The 20198-nt window shown below is 42.5% G+C and overlaps 1 protein-coding gene across 9 annotated transcripts in view; it reads left to right on the forward strand.

Moving 5' to 3' along the window:
* Positions 1-20198, forward strand: part of dlgap2a (discs, large (Drosophila) homolog-associated protein 2a) — a 174920-nt gene that overhangs the window by 109721 nt on the left and 45001 nt on the right. For 8 of the 9 annotated variants that reach the window (XM_047610952.1, XM_047610953.1, XM_047610955.1 and 5 more), the window contains one exon: positions 8783-9930. In XM_047610952.1, the coding sequence (XP_047466908.1) occupies positions 8783-9930 (1148 nt within the window). Of the gene's footprint in view, positions 1-8535; positions 8678-8782; positions 9931-20198 lie in introns of those variants that run through there. The other variant, XM_047610958.1, reaches the window with a different exon arrangement.

The raw sequence follows: 20198 nt of genomic DNA on the forward strand, positions 1-20198 counted from the left end.
CAGCTTCTCCTTATCTGCCCACCATAATCTCTCCGCAGCTAAATACTGCGCATGCATTCAGCTCGCCGCGCTGTAGGTGAAATTGGGTGTTAGAAAAGAGAAATTGCCATTTTACGTTTGTTGGGACAGCCTGCCAATAGCCCAATCATTTCTGAAGAGATTAGGCTGATGGACTTGTGTGCAGAGCTCATTCAGCGGCTTACAAGAATATGCGTATCTGCCAGTATGGCTCGTGTTCCCTCTCGGTATCATTTTAACGTCTCTTGTAGCTGTTATCTCCCCACACTCTCTCAAAACATACAGCCACAACCGAACCATCTTCACGTAGTCGTTACGGTTGTTTACAGAAGCCTGGTAGACAATGCACACGACGCTCCTCAAGCTCCGCGTTGCTCTAATCTATCCCTCCATGCTCTCAGGCAAACCGCCATCCTGCTGGGAGAAAGATAGTGGGGTGTAGGCTCTGATTGCTGCCGAGGACTCTCGCTGCCATTTCTCACATGCTGACAGCACTCTCAGGTTTGTAGGCCCAAACGCGTGCAGCTTGGTGCAGCGGAAACAACAAGAAAATGCAAGCCAAACATCCATGTTGTTGTTGTTGTTCCTTGCCAGGAATATTTTATTAGTTTCCAGTGAAAACTTCCAGTGGATTTCTTGCCATATGATAAGGGTTAACCCCTAACCTTAAACTTTTGTGTGATTATATTGTAGCATAACATTTGAAGAGCACAAAAGGTTACAAAGGTGTTGATGAGCATATCCTCCTTTACACCATTACACCGCTCGTAGCAGGGAAGGGAAATCTGTTGCGTATGCGTTGCTATTTACCCAACTCCACTGCGAAGGAGTGTCGCATGCCACACATCCTTGTAAAGGTAAAATGCAGATGCTATACTCATTTGCTGACATCTGTTTACAAAAAGACTTTCAGATGGAAATAGAAACTTTAATTTCCATCTGTTCAAACTTCTGTTCCTTAATGTCAGTGTTACCTTTTAAAAGGGACCTGAACGTGTACCCAAATGGGTCAAGAACAGGTTTTACTATTATATGCCTCGGATCAGTGTTTTAGGCAATTATTGCGACTTCTTAGTCTGGTACAAGAGCATTTGGATTTCATTATGGGAATTTTTCAACCAATGCAGAAAAAAAAAAAAAAAAAAGTTTTACACGCTATTGGATAGTCCAAAAACCAGTCAGAGCCATTTTGTTTTAAATAAAATCAGCTCCATGGATTTAACCCATTTGACCCAGAATCCTGTGGTGCTCATTTGACCCAACCCAATGAGTAAAAGTAACCCTATTGAGTGATTTAAAATTACCCATACACTGGATTATTTCATTGCATTGCTACTTTTATATTTAAAAATCAAAATTACAATACTTGTTATAATATAATATAATATAATATAATATACGTGTATGACTGCACCGCTGTTAATCTTTGGTTAACCCATCGATACGTAAAGATTGCGGGCTTCTGTAAAATGTTTAACTTACAGTAATATGAGAATGTGTAAACTTTAAAAACGTGCATACGTAAAAACTTGAGTGCATGTCGAGCACAGTGGGGAGTACCTAAAAACTCACCAATAAATTAGGAAAAGTGACCCCTGTTCCTGTTCACGAGTGGCCGGTTGAGATTTATTACAGTACATATGCTTATCTTCATTTTCCAAGATAATTGTTGTGGTAATGGACACAGATAACAGTTAATGATTGTTGTCTCACTGTGTGCAACTCTAGCTCATGTTCTGTAATATACACACATACTGTATCTGGATGTATGTGCAGTGGAGCATTTGGTCAGAGGCTTCCAAAACAAAAGCAACATAAACTGTGATACAGCAACTTTTTTTTATCGACCGTGATTAGTAGTTGAACGGTGCTTGTGTTTATTGTCTTTATTGTATCGACTTACAGCAGTGTGTGTGTGTGTGTGTGTGTGTGTGTGTATGAGTGGACCGCTGTTCTGAGTAATAGTGTAAATCATTGTTATGGTATGGATCCATTTGACACTGACCCCTCTAATCGCACCGACATAAAGTCTCAGTCGGATTTATTTGTAGAAGTGTGTGAGCGACCATGCGGACATGCATTTGCGCATGTGACATGTGCAGCGCTGGCTCAGCACACAGTGATGCGGCGCATGCTCTTGATTTCGTGTCTCAGCATTAGGTGTCAGTCACAGCGGCGGTCATAAAAAGAACTGGCATTATAGCTGTCACGCTCGTCCAGAGACAGATGGTGTTTGAGGAAAAATATCACTGACATGTGATTTTCTCCCAATTGATGTGTCACTTTGAAAGAGCTCGGTTAGCTGAATATTGCGTTTGCAACAAAAATAATTCGGCTCGGGCTGACCTCACACGCCTCACTTGAAATGTAGGCACGAATGTTGACGGACGCGTGAGCGGGATATCTGTCAAACACGTGAGCCAGAACCTTATTTTGACTGAGGCCAGGTATAAAAAAAAAGACTTACAAAGGTGACAGGCTGGCTATTTTGCCTCTGTGTCCTCCGGCTTCCTCTCAAATCTAATAGCTCAGGCCATCACCTATTTGCCCCAATGGTTGGAGACACAATTCCCCTTTTCTTTGATTCTCTAAAGAAAGGCCAGAATTCTGAGGAGAATTCATTTAACCTTTGGGAGACGGATAAGAAAGCTGCCGTATCGATTTGTTTTGCCCAGAAAATAAGGGGTATAACTTTAGTCTGGCCAGTTAGATGGGATGCAGCTTGACAAGGCTGTTTCAACCAATTTTTAGTCCTGCTCATTAAATGCTACGCAATTTTTTTTTTGCCTTTGACATTTCTCGTACCTGATTGAATTTCTAAATTTAAATGTATGCACGACTTGAATGAACTTGGCAGACGTTTTAAGAGGCTTGTATGCATCGTTGGTACGAAAGATTCTTTGCGGTAACCACAAATAAAATCCTTTTAGAGCCCACTCCAGCTCTCAAAGACATTCCCCTTCTTCTTCTTCACTGTTGCATTGACACATATTTAATGGTAAAACAGTAAGCAACCAAATTGCTAAAGCCGTTTGATGCCGGACAACTTGGAGGACGACACTCTTCCGCTGACACAAAGCATTAAAGACCATCTCTGATGTGTTGCTCAACTCAGCTTTGTGATGTGTACTCGCAGTTGCTTTTATCCTAATCCCGTTTTAAATAGTGCCGTGGCTAGCCACAATGCTAACCACTGCCAAGTCTGAAGGTCGCATGCCTCTGATCTCTTAGTCTAGTGCAGCGCTTTATTATCTTTTAACTTTGTTTTCAACTCCAGTTATGGTCCGAGCCAGTGGAAGAGTGGGAGCTGTCACTGATACTCAGTGCAGATATAATGCTATTTAAATGCTAATGTGTTAAGAGGAGCAAAACGACCTTTACTCACAAGTCTGCGCATGCAGGCCGGGCGATGGCACAGAACAGAAGCCCTTAATAAATGAGCCTCTTCCTCTGCCTCTGTTTCCCATTCCCACTCAGCTCGAGTCAGGTGGAAGGAGTGTTCATCACAGTTGAGCTCAGGGGGCTTTGACAACATTATACGGCTTGCTGTTGGCTGTGGCGTTAAGTCAGATATGGTGCGACTCCAACCGTACACGTGTTATGTTGAATGGGACTGGTTTACTGGGGAAACGCTGCTTATCACGTATTTGCCATCATGTAGTTTTCAGAATAGGGATTTGTTGCAGTGGGTAAATAATGTGCCTCTGTGGCCTGCCTGGGATACCGGGAGCTGATATTGTCTCAGGCCATTTTTTCTCACTGTGCCAAGTTTTGTGCTACATGCTTTATAAAAGGAGTAGCCACTATCCTGGTGACTAGGAGATAACAAGCCAAACCATTTAGTCCAACTGCTTGACTCTGGTTTTGTTTTTTTGTTTTTTGTTTTGTTGTTGTTTTTTTGTCTTTTAGGAATACTGTCTTCCATGACATTTAAAAGACAGCAAAGTTAGCTAGCTAAATCATTCAGAAATCAACTGGCCTGATATTTAGAAAGACCTTCATTGGGGAACATTTGAAAGGAATATGTTTTATCCACATCCAACCTTAGTCACAATGACCTAAGCCACAGATGTGTAACTTTTATACCTGATTGCACTAGTTATTCAGGTGAATTCAGTGGCTGATTTAACACGATGGTCAGCTACTCAGAACCACGTGCAAAGTTTCTTTTGGAAATAGGTTGGAAATGTCAGACACTTTCATAAAATGCTTGATTGGTCGACCAGGGGCTACTTTCCACTATGAAAGCGATTAAACATGTGATGTTGTAGGAGACACAGGATCAAACAAAGCAATCCGTGGTCTTGTGTAGTCTTGGAAAGCTAGAAATCAAGCCATGGTATACATGTCAGTATTTGATTGGTAGTAGTCGTAGCTGCTTCGTTCAAAAGTCAACAGGCTTGCCTACCTGTACAGACTTAGACCAGCTGTTGAGATGATTTCAAATTCCACACAGAGTCTGGATTGTGTGTGCAGATATCTATAAAAGTTATAGCACTTGATAATTGTTCTTAATAAAGTTGTACGATCATGATAATGGGTGCTAGGAGTCACCTGAAAGTGTTAGTAGGTATGTTATCAAGTGAGGAATTCTCTCCATTGCATAGAAAAAACAGAGTTAACTGATTTACCTAAAAATGGCATCCGGATTGCTTTGTTTTCCCCACTTAGAGATGTTTTATCCGAATCGCTTCCCCAGCAGTTAAAAGTGTGACAGCCTGACGTTCAAAGAAAATTCTGTCTTCCTGCTGAGTGATGCGCTGAATTCGAATTAGCGTTAGGTTTCTAAATTCACCTTCAGTCTTAGCTGTCCGTCTAAGCAGTTGGCACCCTTGCCAGGAAGCCGATAATGTGATGGCAGGTGCCGGGATCAGAGTAAAAACAACAAGCCCTCTCCCTGTCCACAGATGTCACTGATACTTGTCTCCTTGTTTGCTGAGCACTTGCCAGAAGGATGCGCACTGACTGGAGGAGCTGCTCTCCCCTAGTCCGGCTCGAGTATATATTGAGCCTTCGAAATGTTTTGTAGGACGTACTTTTTGTGTCGTGATTCTCCTCTTTTCTCATTCCTTAAATTCTTCTGTACATCAACAGTGGAAACACTGCAAGGGAGGAAAGAAAGATAGAGAATTGCCATAACTCTGCGAGCAGATCATTTATTCGGAGCAGCTCCCTGAGATACTGTCATAGAAAGGCCTTGGAGTAAGATAGTGACATAACTTCATACAAATATAGCATCACATCAATCAATATTGCGCCGTCATCCTTCTGCTGCATTAACTGGCAAGTGGTGAACTGGACTGACTGCAGCTAGGCAAGTTCACCTGATGTGGCCTGTTGAAGTACATAGTAGTAGCAATAAATCGAAGTATCATCTCCATGTACAGCCTTACAAAAGCAGTCCATCCTGAGGGAAAATGTCCTATCTTTTTTTCCCCCTCATGTCTGCCTAGAGTAGCCTGGATTAATTTTATAGCACGCTGCCAAGGAGACATCCTCGTGCAGGACTGGTAAACAACGAGAATTTGTTTTCATCTCGACAGATGGTAGGACGACGGCGACAGAAGAGCACGGCTGCACCTCAGGGGCCGAGATCTTAGACCTCATTAAAAAATAAGTTTGAAAGGAATAAATTTTATCCAATTTGAAAGATGAAAAGAAGCAGCCTTAGTCACAATGCACAAACAGCACGCCAAGTCTTTCCCGTGATCTCGCACAGGATTTTTTGATCTGTGGACTGTGTGACTTCCGCGCAGCTATTGACATAATAATCAAGAGGAGAATCTTCGGTAAACACAGTGATAACATCCGCATGTAATGACAGAGCCCAGAGGAAATCCACAGAGCGCACACAGTTCCAGATGTGTAACTTTTATTCATGAGTGGTGCTTTTACTGGAGTGTGTGAGTGTACAACCAGCAGTAGTCATCCAAATGCATCCAGCGACTGATCTAATCTGATGTTTAGTTACACAGAACCATGTGCAAAGTCTCTCTCGGAAACTGTTTTGGAAGGTCAGACACTTTCAAAAACGTACCGGGGAGATGATTGGATGTGTCTACCACTGCCTGTCTTAAGCTAAAGATTAGAAACAAAGGAATGTGGAGTCTTCAGGTGTTGGGTGCTGATTCTTAGTCTTCTTTTTGTAAATGTATATATGAACAAAAGTCACTCTCAGGAGTTACTGTCAGATCTAAAACATGCCGTGGCTGGCAGCAGTTAGGGTTAACCCTAACCCTTGAAACCTGGCAAGATGGATTGTGGCGTTGTCTTGTGACTTTGTGAATCTCGTGAGAATTCGGATTTGTTGTATGTGTGCAAGGCAATCAAGTCACAGCCTCTAGCTAGAGTTTCCTTCTCTCTGAGTTTTGTCACAGAGCATTTCATATATGAGGATAAAACTCAAACTCGCAGCCATTTTAAATCATACGTACATTTACCTAAAAGCCAGCCAGGCAAAAATATCTTAAGCTCGAAAACTGATTTAATTATTGCAATAGATGTCAGTGTGTGTGATGACCTGTTCAGTCACGCGCTTTTTAAAAGACAGCTAGGGATAGGTATTGTTAAGAATAAAATTCACTGATTATACGGTTCCATGGGGTCTTGCAGGCTATCAAAGACGGTAAATTTTCAGCTTTTAAAGAAATGTTGTACATCGTCGGATGTCAAATTTGAGGTGTTACCTCCTTCGAACAAGATCTCCTTCAAGCACTTGTTGCAGATTGCCGAGTCTGCATCTTTTGAGGTGAAGTACAGTCAAACTTTTGACCGTTTTGCTTCCATCCATGATACCAAGTGTCTGTACCCATCCCTAAAGAAAAAAGCTCCTATGTATTGCCACATGGGTGGGTACTGTATCAGTAAAATGTTTGGTTTTGCAGGTAATGAAAACCTTGTGTTTAATGGTCCTTCCACTAACAGACTTTTTTATGATGCGGTAAATTATGCAACCTCCGCACTTAAAATTACCCTGTAGAGGTTTGGTCTTGAGTTTAGAGGCTTCAGTATCTCTTCTGTGCTTCTTCGTCGTTTTAAAAAAGATCACAGGAAAGGTCTGTAAATGTTTATTTCAGGGATGGCGCGTTTGGCTGAACGCGTCAGTATTTTAGAGGAACGATGTCCTTGATGTTCTGAGTACCATGTGTGAATGGTGTGAAATAAATATTGTGTGACTTCGATTTGCAGGGTTTTTAGATGTGCTTCTAAGCCTTTCTGCACTCTGAATCCGATATTTGAAAGGTCCGATCCCAGCATCCCAAGCTAAGGACGCACAAATATTAACAATACTTAAAAGGAATTATATTGCAAATGCAAACAGATATTATCATTTACTAATGTGAGGCATGTGTGTAATTTTCAAACTACACCTTCTAAGACAAATTCCATCCCTTTCTATAATTTCTGACCTGTTTTTATGCTGGAGGATGTGAAACAGCATGACCATAATGTTGAGAAATAGCAACAAAACCTGCACAGCGTGATCAAATATCACTTATTTAGTCAGCACTGCAACCACGGGTGGCCCACACATCCATTTTGTCACGTACCAGCACTGGGTTCATAAATGTATGAAGTTGCTAGTACATGAATATACTTTATAAGTGCTACATTTGCGTCTCGGACCCTCTCTCCTTCATCTCTTTATTAAACTTAACACTAGCAGACAAGTGAGTTTGGACATGATTATTGTTTATTAGTTTGTTTCCGATTTCAAGAGACAGTGTGAAGATCAGTTTGAAATATGACTTTGGTAAACTTTTACAGTGCCATATTCAGCTTTTAATTGACTACCAGGTAATAATGAGAAACAATGTGTAACTGACTGGAAATAAAGCCAACTCTTACAGCAAATACTTGTCTAAGACGCCACTTACTTAATTATAAGATGTATAACTTAATAGCTATAAATCTTTGTAAGCTAAAAATAGTATTGCTAATAAAACTTTCAGATTGCATACCGAATCTCTTCCACACATTTTTTCTTAAATAAAGTCACATTGAGCCAGAAGAGCAATTATCTATGGGGTCACTCATAATACAACGCTGTGCTAACAGGTGGAATTTGAACCCACGTTGTAGTGACACGATTCAAAGGGAGGACATTGTAATTAGAGTGTGAGCAGACAGTAGTGAGGCATAAAGATAAATCAAACCTTCCCTCTGATTAAGTTAAATATATTGGAATAGAAAGCTAGGGTGTTTGTCCTTGGTAGCTGACCACATGGGATTGGTTATTAATCTAAGACAACAGGCCCAACAGATAGAAAGTGGGATGGGGTGCGTTTGGTGATCGCATCCCAAGGACTCCTATCTAGCCGTGCACTTCACAGCGCGCTCCTCAGGGATTTGACGGATGACACCAGCACCATGGAGTGATAGGCTATTATTTCACTTTGCATCGGATAAATGGCAATGCGGGCTTCTACCTGTCGCCTGCCGTTCTCATTCTTTCATTCTCTTCTTTTTTTTCCCTCATCTCTAGGCAGTATGCCATCACACATCACCTCAATAGTAGCGGAAAATAAGAGGGCTGAGATTTCGTCTGTGGAATTCACCTCGACATTTCAGATGACCGGCTTTTTGAGTTTTTTTCTGTGTTCACCCTGTAGTTGAAGTGGATGTGGAGAGTGAGGGAATGGTGGATAATGACCAGCTTGTATGTAATTTGCATTTTTATTTCGTGTGAAATGCATTTCTTTTTCTGGGAAAAATGCTTTTTTTGTGTGATCTAATATTCTCTTTCTACGTTTCTTGCTTTTAGACCAACAGTATTCATGGTCGCCCTCGCCGTACTTCGATGAGGACAGCTACTCCCCTCCACCCAGGAACATGAAGGGTCTATCTGGCGGCCGCCCTGCCCAGCTCCAGCTCACCTCCCCCACCTCAGCCCACACATGCGGCCTGGCTGAATGCGACCATTCACTGGACCACCACCTCCACCATGGTGACTCACGGCCCCCCTCCTACCTCCTCAGCCCCACTGAGAGCTGCCCCCTTGAGGGTCACCATCGTTGCTCTCCACGGAGCTCCATTCACTCTGAGTGCATGGTGATGCCGGTGTCCATGTCGGCCACCGACCACTCCATGTCTAGTAGCACTTTCCCTCGCATGCACTACGGTAGCGCTACGCGGGACAGCGGTGGAAACACTTCTGGCGGCAGGGAATCCCGAGATGACGGTGGCTCATCCTCGCATGGTGGAAGCGGCAAAATGAACCGAATCCCAGCAAACCTCCTGGACCAATTTGAAAAACAGATGCCGCTGCACCGGGATGGTTTTCACACACTGCAGTACCAACGCACCTCCACCACAACCACGACCACGGAGCAGCGGAATGAAAGCCCTGGGCGTATACGCCACTTAGTCCACTCGGTACAGAAGCTCTTTACAAAGTCTCACTCCCTGGAAGGTTCATCTAAGATGAACGGCACCAAGGGCGACTCACACAGGGACGGCTCTCACCACCACCATCACCACCACCAAGGCCACCACAAACACAGCAAACGCAGCAAGAGCAAAGACCGCAAATCTGACAGTAGCGGCAAGCAGCGCTCAGGAGGCTGGTGGAGCTCAGACGATAACCTTGACAGCGACAGCACGTACAGAACTCCGAGCGTCATGTCACGGCATCACGTGGACCACATCAGCCACTGTTACCCCGACTCAATGCACGGACACCTGGGAGGAGACCTGTCGCTCAAGACCTCCAAGAGCAACAACGACGTCAAGTGCTCGGCCTGTGAGAGTATTAGCATGGCGCCGGAGGGCAAGTTCATGAAAAGGAGCTCCTGGTCAACACTAACAGTCAGCCAAGCCAAGGAGGCCTACAGGAAGTCCTCACTCAACCTGGAGAAGCCCATGACGCCCACTGACCTCAAGCCCAACCTCAGGCCCTGTCACTACCTACAGGTGAGAAATTGGTTTATTTAAATGCATTTATGTGTAGATTGGTATAGAGAAAAGAAAATATGATTTGTGTAGCCCAGCTTTGGCATGGTTATTATTTAGTGACATTTAGCGAAGGACCTTCCTTTTCTGTTGATCATTTATATTAGTGATTGTGTTTTTTTTCTGAATGGATGAGGCAAAATGCCGCTTACTCAAGGGCACCCCTGTTGAGTAGGAGGTGTTTAATGTAACTTATGATGCAATTTGTGCTCACATTACCAAAAGGATATGAACAAGCGACTCGGCTTCTTGGGGGTGTTCACAACTACACTTTACACAGGTCATTTGTGACTGACTTCTCTAGAACGGATGTTAATGCGGACGCCAGAGATTTTCACGATAGCAACTGAGCACACAGCTGGAATAATGTAAGATTTAGAGAAACCCTTAACAGTCCAAAACCTAAGCCAGCCGTGTTTCAACAGATTATTCTTCTTCAAGAGAGTGAGTCACTAGAAAAGGAAGGAAAGTTGCTTTTACAATGCAAACCTGTCCTGTGGCTCAGCATGTGTCTGGCTGTGGAAAGGACTAGCACAGCAAGACAAATCAAGTAAGTCTGTAAATGATCTGTGGCAGTGGGGAAGATTTGGCCGTATGCGGATAAAAGACCGGGGATCGATGTTGATTTTTCCAGTGTTGTTAGCTCCAACATTCCATAGATTTCAGTTCGGTAAAGGGTTAGCACTTAGCTCAGGCCCATGATCGACTCTGTGGGAGACCCCATAGCACCGGGGGGATCAATTCAGAGTGAGTCAGCACCTTTCACAGAAGCGTTGCACAGGCTTTATATCTGCATGCTGGAGGGTGTACAACATAAGAGAGCACGCTTATAAAAACCCAAATTGCAAATCTGAGGGGGTAAAAATAGATGCCGTTATGATACCGCTGCAAGTATAAAACAACGTGATACCTGATATCATGTCAAGTGATGCCTAAAGCCAGAATAAAGTGGAAATTTTAGTGCACTGGGAAAGAGTACCCAGCGCTCAAAGCAGAGAGTGTGTCATATAGGTTACAGACTGTTGTAAATGGAAAGTCAATACATTTCTCACATCAGCCGATCGAGCCAAAGAAAGCACTCAGTCTACATCAACAGTCTTTTTTTAAAGGAAATTTTGACAAGCATATTTTTAAACGTAACTGGCCATCATTTTGAATCGGTCAGACAGTGCATTCATCCAATCAATTTTTTTTTTCTTTTTTACAATTCCACTAAGTGCAGTAATCTCCCAATGAGAAAGTTAAAGTGTTTAGTGCCCCCACCCCTTCCTTCCATTTGGTCCTTCGGCGGAGGTAGAGTCCAAGTCGCGGCACCATAAACACTTCTAAAAATATCCTCCTCTCCTGCTTCCTGCCGCAGGGCTATTTTTAGCCCAGCGTTATCAATTCAGTCCGTACAGGGTGTGACACATCTCCCCTCCCCCCGGAAGAGAATCAATGCCCTCTCAGGGACCTTTCAGAGAAGATATATCGAAGCACAGGTGGAGAAAAAGTTGGAGATGCACACTGGCGAGGTTTATGGTTCGGTGGATGCGGGTGGGGGAGGGAAGAAAACAATGCACAGGTTGTTTTTGCTCCCCATGGCTGCAGTTGTTGCTCATAGCCAGAGGCAGTCAGGCAGAGAGTCGGGCCCAATAGTGAGGAATGATACTCTGCACACACTGTGGGGTCACACTGAGAGGTATTCACTTCATGCTGCTGCCGAATTGGGATTATCCACAACTGTCTGCGCTGTAACAACATAAACTGCATCCCGGGAGAGAGTGCGGACTGAGTCTGACTCTGTTTACGCGTGAGTGCATGCGGGGAGGCGCTTCCTTCTTTTTTATCACACAACAGATGGTTTGATGATGTGCTGGTCACCTTGTTCCGTCCTTGGTTGATGACAGAGTGAAAAGAAAAACTTCTGACGGGCTGTAAAAGTATGAGACTGCAAACAAGAAAAAATAAAAAAAGTTGTCTTGCTGAGGCGTCTGCATGTTAATGTGGGCGCATGCAGCGGCGGCTCTCTGTCTCCGTGAGTTGTGAGTGGGCGCGCGTGCACGGGATCAATGAAGTAGACATTAGGGAAGACAGAGATGGATTAATATTCGCCGTTCTTTCTCTGAAATGACAAATGTTGGGGATTCAGACCTGGCACTGGCCATCGCTCCCCGTCATTAGACCCTGTTAGCCCTCCCCAAGACACACGCGTGTTGTTATTCCTTGATGAGATTAACTTTCAGCTTCATAATAATGAAAGGTGGTGATTCTCACGCGTATCCACAAATGATGATGGAGTCGCCTAATGTGCGCGCACAATAAGGTGGAAGGTGGGTGGGATTTCTCGTGAATCTGGTCTGCAGTAAGAGCTGCACATCCTCTCGCTCGTGCACGGCACATGACTTAGACAATAACTATGTCGTACTGACAGCTCTCATCCCTGATTAAGTCAGCTGCTCGGGCAAAATCAAGGCTGCTCTTTCGCTGCATACAGTAGTGCAGTACAAAGGGAGGATTAGTCTTTGATAGTTTTGCTGATAGGGCATTGCAGAGGGATTTAATAAGCCAATTAATTGCCATGTTGGCTTGCCAAAGGTGGAGCTTGAGAGGCAGAAAGGCTGCTGATTAAAACACAAAAGGGAAGTGCAAAGCAGCAGAAACAAAACTGGCACTGTGACGGAAAGCCCCAATAAGATACACCTACACACACACATACACGCACACAGGGGTCCCCTAACAGTTTCATTAGTTTCCAGATAGCAATCAGGCCGTGAACTCCTTCTTCTTAGTGAGTTTTTGTCTCAGGAACCGCAGGATCAGTCAGTAGTTTGCAGCTAAATGTGATCCATCTCGGTTGCCTGAGGCGACAGTGTGACTTTGTGGTTTTCACTGTGCCGGCAAGCATCTGCTCATATTTGTGTTTCAGTATGTCAGACTTCTTTTGATTCAACGCGTAGGTTGTCATTCTGTAGCTATTTAATAGTCAATCATGTTCCTCTCCCATTCCAAATCAATAATAATGGCTGACTATAGTGTCCTAATTCTTGGAGGGTTTAATAGTTTTAATTATTCATTATATTAACACATAATATATTATACTGACAGTTCATTCCAGCCTTGGACTTGAATTTTAAACCTAGACTTAAAAAAGTGGAATCTCAGATCTTATTTCTGGACTTTGATGTCTGTTTACTCCAGTGCTCTGGTCTGTACATATCATGGTTTGAACAGCTCTTGTCAGTCAATCTCGTCATGTGTGTCAGATGTAAGATTTCTGATATTGCATTAAATTAGTTTTACAGCAACGCATGACATATAAACAAAGCTATGGAATAAAGGAAAATAGATCATTTTCTTTTAATAATATGGTGGAAATCCAACGCTAGGATGATCTTGGTGGATAATATCTACAAATATTGATGTTCTAGGTCTGTTGGGTGGGAAAGTAAGAAAAACCATAGTTACAGCATTGTCACTGTTGAGACCATTGTGTTTATTCTTTCACTGCAGCTGCAGCTGTTGCCACCTGTGTTGAAGTTGAAAAAAGGGAAGACTGAATTCGAAGTTATGATCTGTGATGCTATAGCAAGAAAGTAAGACAGAAGATAAAATATACACAAAATTCAGCATAGGTGAAAATAAGTATATAAGTATAGTGATTGTCATGTTATGCAGCCAGACAAGTAAAGAGCAGGTACGGCAATTGTGGTAGCAGTGAATTTCATGCCCTCTCCTTTCTCCACCATCTAATTTTGTCCAACCATTTTCAATATTGCAAATGGAAAATTGCTGTTTTTACTCTGAAATGTTTTTTTTTTTCTCCACAACAAAGCTCTCTCCTTAACAAAACTGGAATAGGAGATTTGATAATATTTGATTAAATTTGTTCATCCTGTCCTTGTGCTATTTTGTGGAAACATGGGCTGTTGAAATAGTGTTATTCAATTCACGTCAATGTCACAAAAATACTTCATCCACTCACAGGGAAATTAACATCTATGCTAGCAGCGGGGTTCCAGGGATGGAGGTGTTGACGCACCACATTGGTTCACTCTGACGTATCTAAACAGCTAGTGGAAGAATTAGCATGGCTTTTGTACAGACAGCCATGGACGAATCCACATATTTTCCTCTTACAAGTTTTCAGTCATCCAGTGAAATACAGCAACAATTACCGGATGGATCGATGTGGTAGATATCAGCACGATTAAGAAAGAAGGTGGCTCTGAGTGGCACTATTTTAATGGACAGTTGCAGGCATAACCGACGTTTTGACCCAGAGGTCTTCTTCAGGGTGCCCTGAAGAAATGTCTGAGCTACGAGTGTGTGGCTCCACTTTCTTTCTTTACCATTTTGTTCCTGTTGTCGCCACCTCACCAATGCTATTGCGTGCTCTCGTTCTGCTTTTTCAGATATCAGCACGATAACGTTGTCATATATGAACTCATAGAGCTCCTAGCAAGGCTTAGACTCGAAGCCACAAGTGGTCAACTAGCATAATTTCTCACAACATGCTTTGCCAGTTCCTGCCATTTTCGTGTTGCTATCTTCGTACTACGATCAACAAACGTACAAAGCTAGCTAAATTGTCGCCGACAGTTTAAACTGGTCAAACAAACACATAATTGCTTTATTTTTATTTATTTTTTTACAGAACCACATCATTGGCGCTCCAGAAAAATTTTGAGAGTAGCTCAGTTTTGAGTACTGCGCATTGTGTCCGTCATGCGGCGGCAAGGGTCTGGCATCAAGCCGTAGTTTCCTTTGAAAATGACTCGTAGCCTGTTGTTATTTGTGTTTTCCAGTAGACTAAATACACCATTAGTGTCTCATTGGCATTGCACAGAGCAAACCATTGGAATCAAAAGGATACGATTGTGGAAGGCAAACAGCAGCTCACAGACACCTCTCAGTGCGTGAGTTTCTTTTCCCTCTATTATCGAGCGTTTCTGTTGACGCTTTCATGCTAACATCTGATGGCATAAAGTGCCAGTAAATAAACGACGAGAAGACAAGATTACCATACAGACTTGTAAATGCGGCATGTGTGGGTGTGTATTTGTGAAAGATGAAGACGGGAGGAAAAAAGAGTGGGTGTGCAGTAGGTGTTCAGACAGCAAAAGACATGGAGAAAAAAAAAAGGAAGAAAGCACCTGTTCCAACACATCCGACACTCCCTCTGTCTTTCAACCATCTCTCCATATTCCTACAGTATATCCGTCCCATGCCTCCTCTGTCCCTGTTTGTCTCTCGTTCTATTTCTTTACTTAATACCAGTGACTTATGTTTCTTGGTGGGTGTATAGATAGAGCCGCAGAGTTAATCAATGAAATGCACTGCTGCACTGCGGGAGCATTGGCTGATGTCTGCCTAGCTTCACCGCTCGGCACACACACACACGCAAACACACAAACTTGCGTTCCTATCTTTGAAAGCTTTCCATGGACATAGAAGATTCCCTACCCCCTTACCCTAATCTCAACCACCTCGACTAAGTGCCTAACCCTGCCCCTGAAACCAAGATTTTAACCACAGACTGTATAAAAATCATGGTTTTATCAATGGTTTTAACCCTCTCAAAAGTTGCATGGCCCAGAAAAAATGGCCCCACAAGGACAACATCAACCCGCAACGTTGGTATTTCTCGAAAGTTCAGCCTCCGCAGCTTAATAAAAACAACACACGCGCATTTATTCACTGCATTCCCTGTGGCCTCCTACTGTGCCACAGATCAAAGTACTGAAATTAAAGGTAGACACACAAAGCTAATATGCCAATGTCCGCACAATCCTGCTATGAAAGGTTGGTGAGTAAATTACACCAAGGTTATTTAAAGGCAACCCTGAAATGCCAGATAAACTTGGCCGCACACCGAGGTCTGTGCTCCATTGGGAATCAAGAAAACACTCATTATACAGAGTGAAAAATATAACAATTTCCCCCAATAAACACAACCTAGTTAATTAAGGCTGGTAAAATGTCTGTTATTGTGAGAATGGTAATGTGTTTAAATACAAAACTTCACACTTCACGCTGTGAATCTTCACACAGCTCCCACAACCCTCGGCTGATATTCACAAAGGGCTTTACATCACCGAGAGATTAAAGACTAATCTTTCCTGAATATACAGTTAGGTCTTAATTCTCTTAGTGGGATCTTTAGTTTAAGGTGAGCAGCGAAGGATGTGTTGACAAGCACTTATATTTCAGTTCCCCTAAGAGTTCTCAGACACCTTTTGTGTGTTCACTGCAGTCACTACAAATGCGATGCCGCCCATCTTCACAGGGAAACACCCCACAACCCATCCAGTTTATCAGCAAATCCAAATTAAACAAATCTCACTGCAGCTTGTGGCTGTCCTCAGGCGTTCCGTTCATTAATTAGACGTCTAAAAATATCAAACCCCTCCAAGACTTAATTAACCCATCGACTCCATTTGCTGGATGGTGTGTGCCTGTCTGCGATGCGGAGATGAATGACTTTCACCGGTGTGTGTGTTTGAGCATGCGCTTGTGTCTGTAGTAGTAGTAGTAGTAGTGCAGATAAAAAGCATCACATTGAGCTTAAGTTGTCTGCATTCACCTGTTCTTATTTGTCTTTTTGTGCTGAACTTTTCTTGAGTCACCCTGTGCCACGTTTACATATACTGATGCTATTTTTCAAGCCTTTGCCTGGAAGTCAGTCCAAATGCCCACAGCTTTTCTGTTTCTGTTTTCTGGTTTTCTGGAGGAGCTCTGTTGAGAGTTGATTATGCTCCTGATGAAGAGTAACAGCAGCATAGTCATACATGCCATCTGAGCGCTGTTGAGTTTAATTGGTTTATAACATAGACTGTATGAACACGGATGTGTCACTTGCTTGCTTTGGCCAAACTGAGGCTATGTTCCTGTCAATATGGGCAGCGCTATCTTGCAAAGTTGGAGCCAGAGACTGCGAAGTATCCAAAGGTGGAGCCATACGGAGACACAATAAAACAATAAAAAAAAACTTCCGCCAGACTCTGTGATGGTTTTGTTTAATGAATACTATGCTCCTCTCTACCTACACCAGTTACAAAGAAATGTTGGATTATACACTGTATTTATTATTTTTTTTATTCCTTTTTACAACTCTCATGGTTCATGGGGCCTCTTTATGGAACAGTTGGAACCTGGTTGACACCATATGTCACATCCTGTTTCTAGTATCAAATAACTAAAATGAAACTTCATCAAAAAATTACTCTTCAACATGCATCGACTACTGAAAATGACCGAAACCATGCTTTGAAAAAAAAAAGGTTTGACCTAGTAGTAGTAGTAGTATTTTAGGTCAGCCCAAGTCCCATCCACTAAAATGGAGGAGGTGGAGCTTAAGACCCATACTGCAGCCAGTCACCAGGGGGAGCTCTGCTTGCTTTGGCTTCACGTTTGAGGAGAGGTATCTCCGTCCATCTTGACACTGTCTATGGTTTATAACAAAATGACTATTTGTGTGCAGAGATATTTTTTCTCTGTATCTGTTGAAACACAACCCATAGTGAAATCCATATAGCATGCTACCAGGCTAAGGAGTTTCAGTGTTCAAGAATAATATGTGCTTGAACCCCTTACCACTACTACTGATTCCCATGAAAATCATATAATAAGATAATATAATATAAGATAATAATAATTCAGTCTAGGCCAGGCTACCACGGACTTGAAAGTTTCCTAAACCACGCGTTCCTCCTTTCTGGATCATCAGACTTTTGCCCTCATTCATGCATTTGCGGTTTTGCTGCCAGCTCCCTCGTTTGTCCTGCCAGACTTTTTTGTCCGCCCCAATTGGTTAATTGGCTGTTATTCTCAGACACAGACCCTAGAGTGTAGACACAAAATGTGTCAGTTGCACAAAAGATGTCCGTGCGCTGTATTTGTAATCTCGAGAAGCGGCTGGAGAAATGGCTTTAAATATCCTCCACACCTGCTATTCTAACAAGTGTCAAATTCAAACATCTTGAATAATTGATCGGATGTGGCTCTGTCCCAAACCTCTTGTTGTTATTCAGTGCACAAACATCCTCTGTTGGGAATGGAGTGAGGGAACGCTAAAGAAAAGTTGCACCATAGTGATGTCTTTTTTTAAATTTATTTTTTAACAATAGTCACATTCCAATTCCATTTTTTTCCAATAGATGACATTTGCATTAGAGTCATGTGTCTGGTGCATTAGTGACATTTGGATGTGTCCTATCTCCTCCTGACATTTGCCACAGACAGTCAGCTGCCACCCGGTTCACTGTGAACCTGTGAATAGTGAGTTAGTCACCGACTGGTAGAGGAAAACACACAGGCCAGTAGACCGTAACGTTATGCAATATTTTAATTATCAGTAGTGGTTCGGGGAGGCTTTTTGACGACGACACTATAAGGTCACCTACTTACTATAAGGTCGAGGAAATATCGACAGGAGTCAGACTTAACTTAATAAACTTTAAAGAAGGATGGATTTGTGCTGCTCTTGGGCTGATCTCCCTGTCAGGACGTTAAAATGACAGATTGTTACGGCAGCAGTGCAGTCTCACAGGCAATTTAATGACAATGTCATATTTTATGAGAGCAGACCGGCGACCATGTGAAAGCTTTGCTGGAATAGAAAACACAAGAAAGCTTGGCTCTTTTGTAATGGAGAAAGTGTGCGTAATTGAGCAATAAGTTTGTAACAATTACTATTGGTTCATTCACATGGGTGAAGTTTGTTCAGCATATTTTAATAAGCTGCAGCACCATGTTCAATTCAGAAATCTATTAGAGTTCTATATTAATAATGTATTTGTGTAATGGGCTGTACCATAATAGAACCTATTTTTTTTAACCGTGCCGTATGATTATGATTCAACTCCACGCATTGTGTATTAGACTTTGTCTTAACACAAAATGCCTATCAAATTGAGTTAACCCCCACTTAGTACTGTGTTACCTGTGTGTAAAGATGCTCCGTTTGTCTTCCTGCTCGCTCCACATTCAACATTTAAGACCGCGCTGACGTTGGTTGTTTCACTGCAATATATTCACTTCAACAACAGTAAAGAGAGGCAGCGAGTGCAAGTGAGACATCCTGTTCTGACTGTGAATGTGATAATGGCGATGCTGACGCCTGGATGCTCAATAACCTGGTTTAACGAGTTGGCTGGCTTGTTTTGATGGCTGTCTACACGTGTGACTGCTGAGACGGGATGAGCAGCGATACCTCCTTTTCTCTACTTTCAAAGGTGTCTTCCGCCAGTAATTATGATTAACCGCCGAGCCAAACTTACAACAGCATTTCACTCAAGGGTTTTAAGCAGCTTGTAACTTGGCCAAACTAGAGAAAGGCCAAAACACTGAGCAGCTGTGGAAGCGGTGTGAAGGCTTTAATGTGTGTTGACTCATCAAGGAAATGGTTCTGCGTCTCACACTGGGTGGAATTAAATGTGCCAGAGGTAGGGGGTTCAATTTAAGTGTCTGTCAAACGGCATGTTGCTTCATCACTGGGAAATGTTCTGTGTTTTTATGGTATTGCTACAGTTAGTTGTACAAGGGCCTCTAAGGCTTTGTGCACATGTACTGTACATAGGATTTTTTTTTTTTTTTTTTTTTTTTATACACACTCACGCTGTGTGTTTTTGCCTTTTTGTCCAAAAACAAAGTGTTAGGTCCTATAAATAAATGCAGGCTTTGGAAAATGCCTTCAAGCGTGAAGATATTCCAAAAGCTCATTTGCAGCACTGACATGTAGACAGCAGTTTGGGCTATGACATTAGAGTGCGTTGCCTCTCTTTTGTTTTGGATTCGATCTCCCCTAGCGAAAGAAACTTTTTACACATAAATGTGCAGTTACTCTTCCACGATATTCAGGAATTCATGGGGTTAAAATACATATTGCCGCCCTTGAGATTGGCATGTTCTTGACAGCACTTTAATTCTGGTTTTGCATTGTCAGTCGTGAACATTTTTTTGTTAAAAAAAGAAAAAAAGAAAAAAAAAAGAAGCTGTGTATATGTCTAGGTGTCTCAATCTGTTCATGATGTTAAAGATGAAATAGCCACTTTGTTGTAGAAATGCAGAGGTGGGAAAATAATGAACTTTGTGTGTGTGTTTCTGGTATTTTACCCACGTTTAATGTTGATGTACAATGCAGTTCAATGAAATATACATTACACAATCCCACACAGTACAGTACAAAAACCTAAGAATTCACCCCAGACATTGTCAGAACAATGTCATGGGTCTGTTGTGTCCTTGGG

The sequence above is a fragment of the Mugil cephalus genome, chromosome 17 (assembly GCF_022458985.1).
Source record: "Mugil cephalus isolate CIBA_MC_2020 chromosome 17, CIBA_Mcephalus_1.1, whole genome shotgun sequence".
NCBI lineage: Eukaryota > Metazoa > Chordata > Actinopteri > Mugiliformes > Mugilidae > Mugil > Mugil cephalus.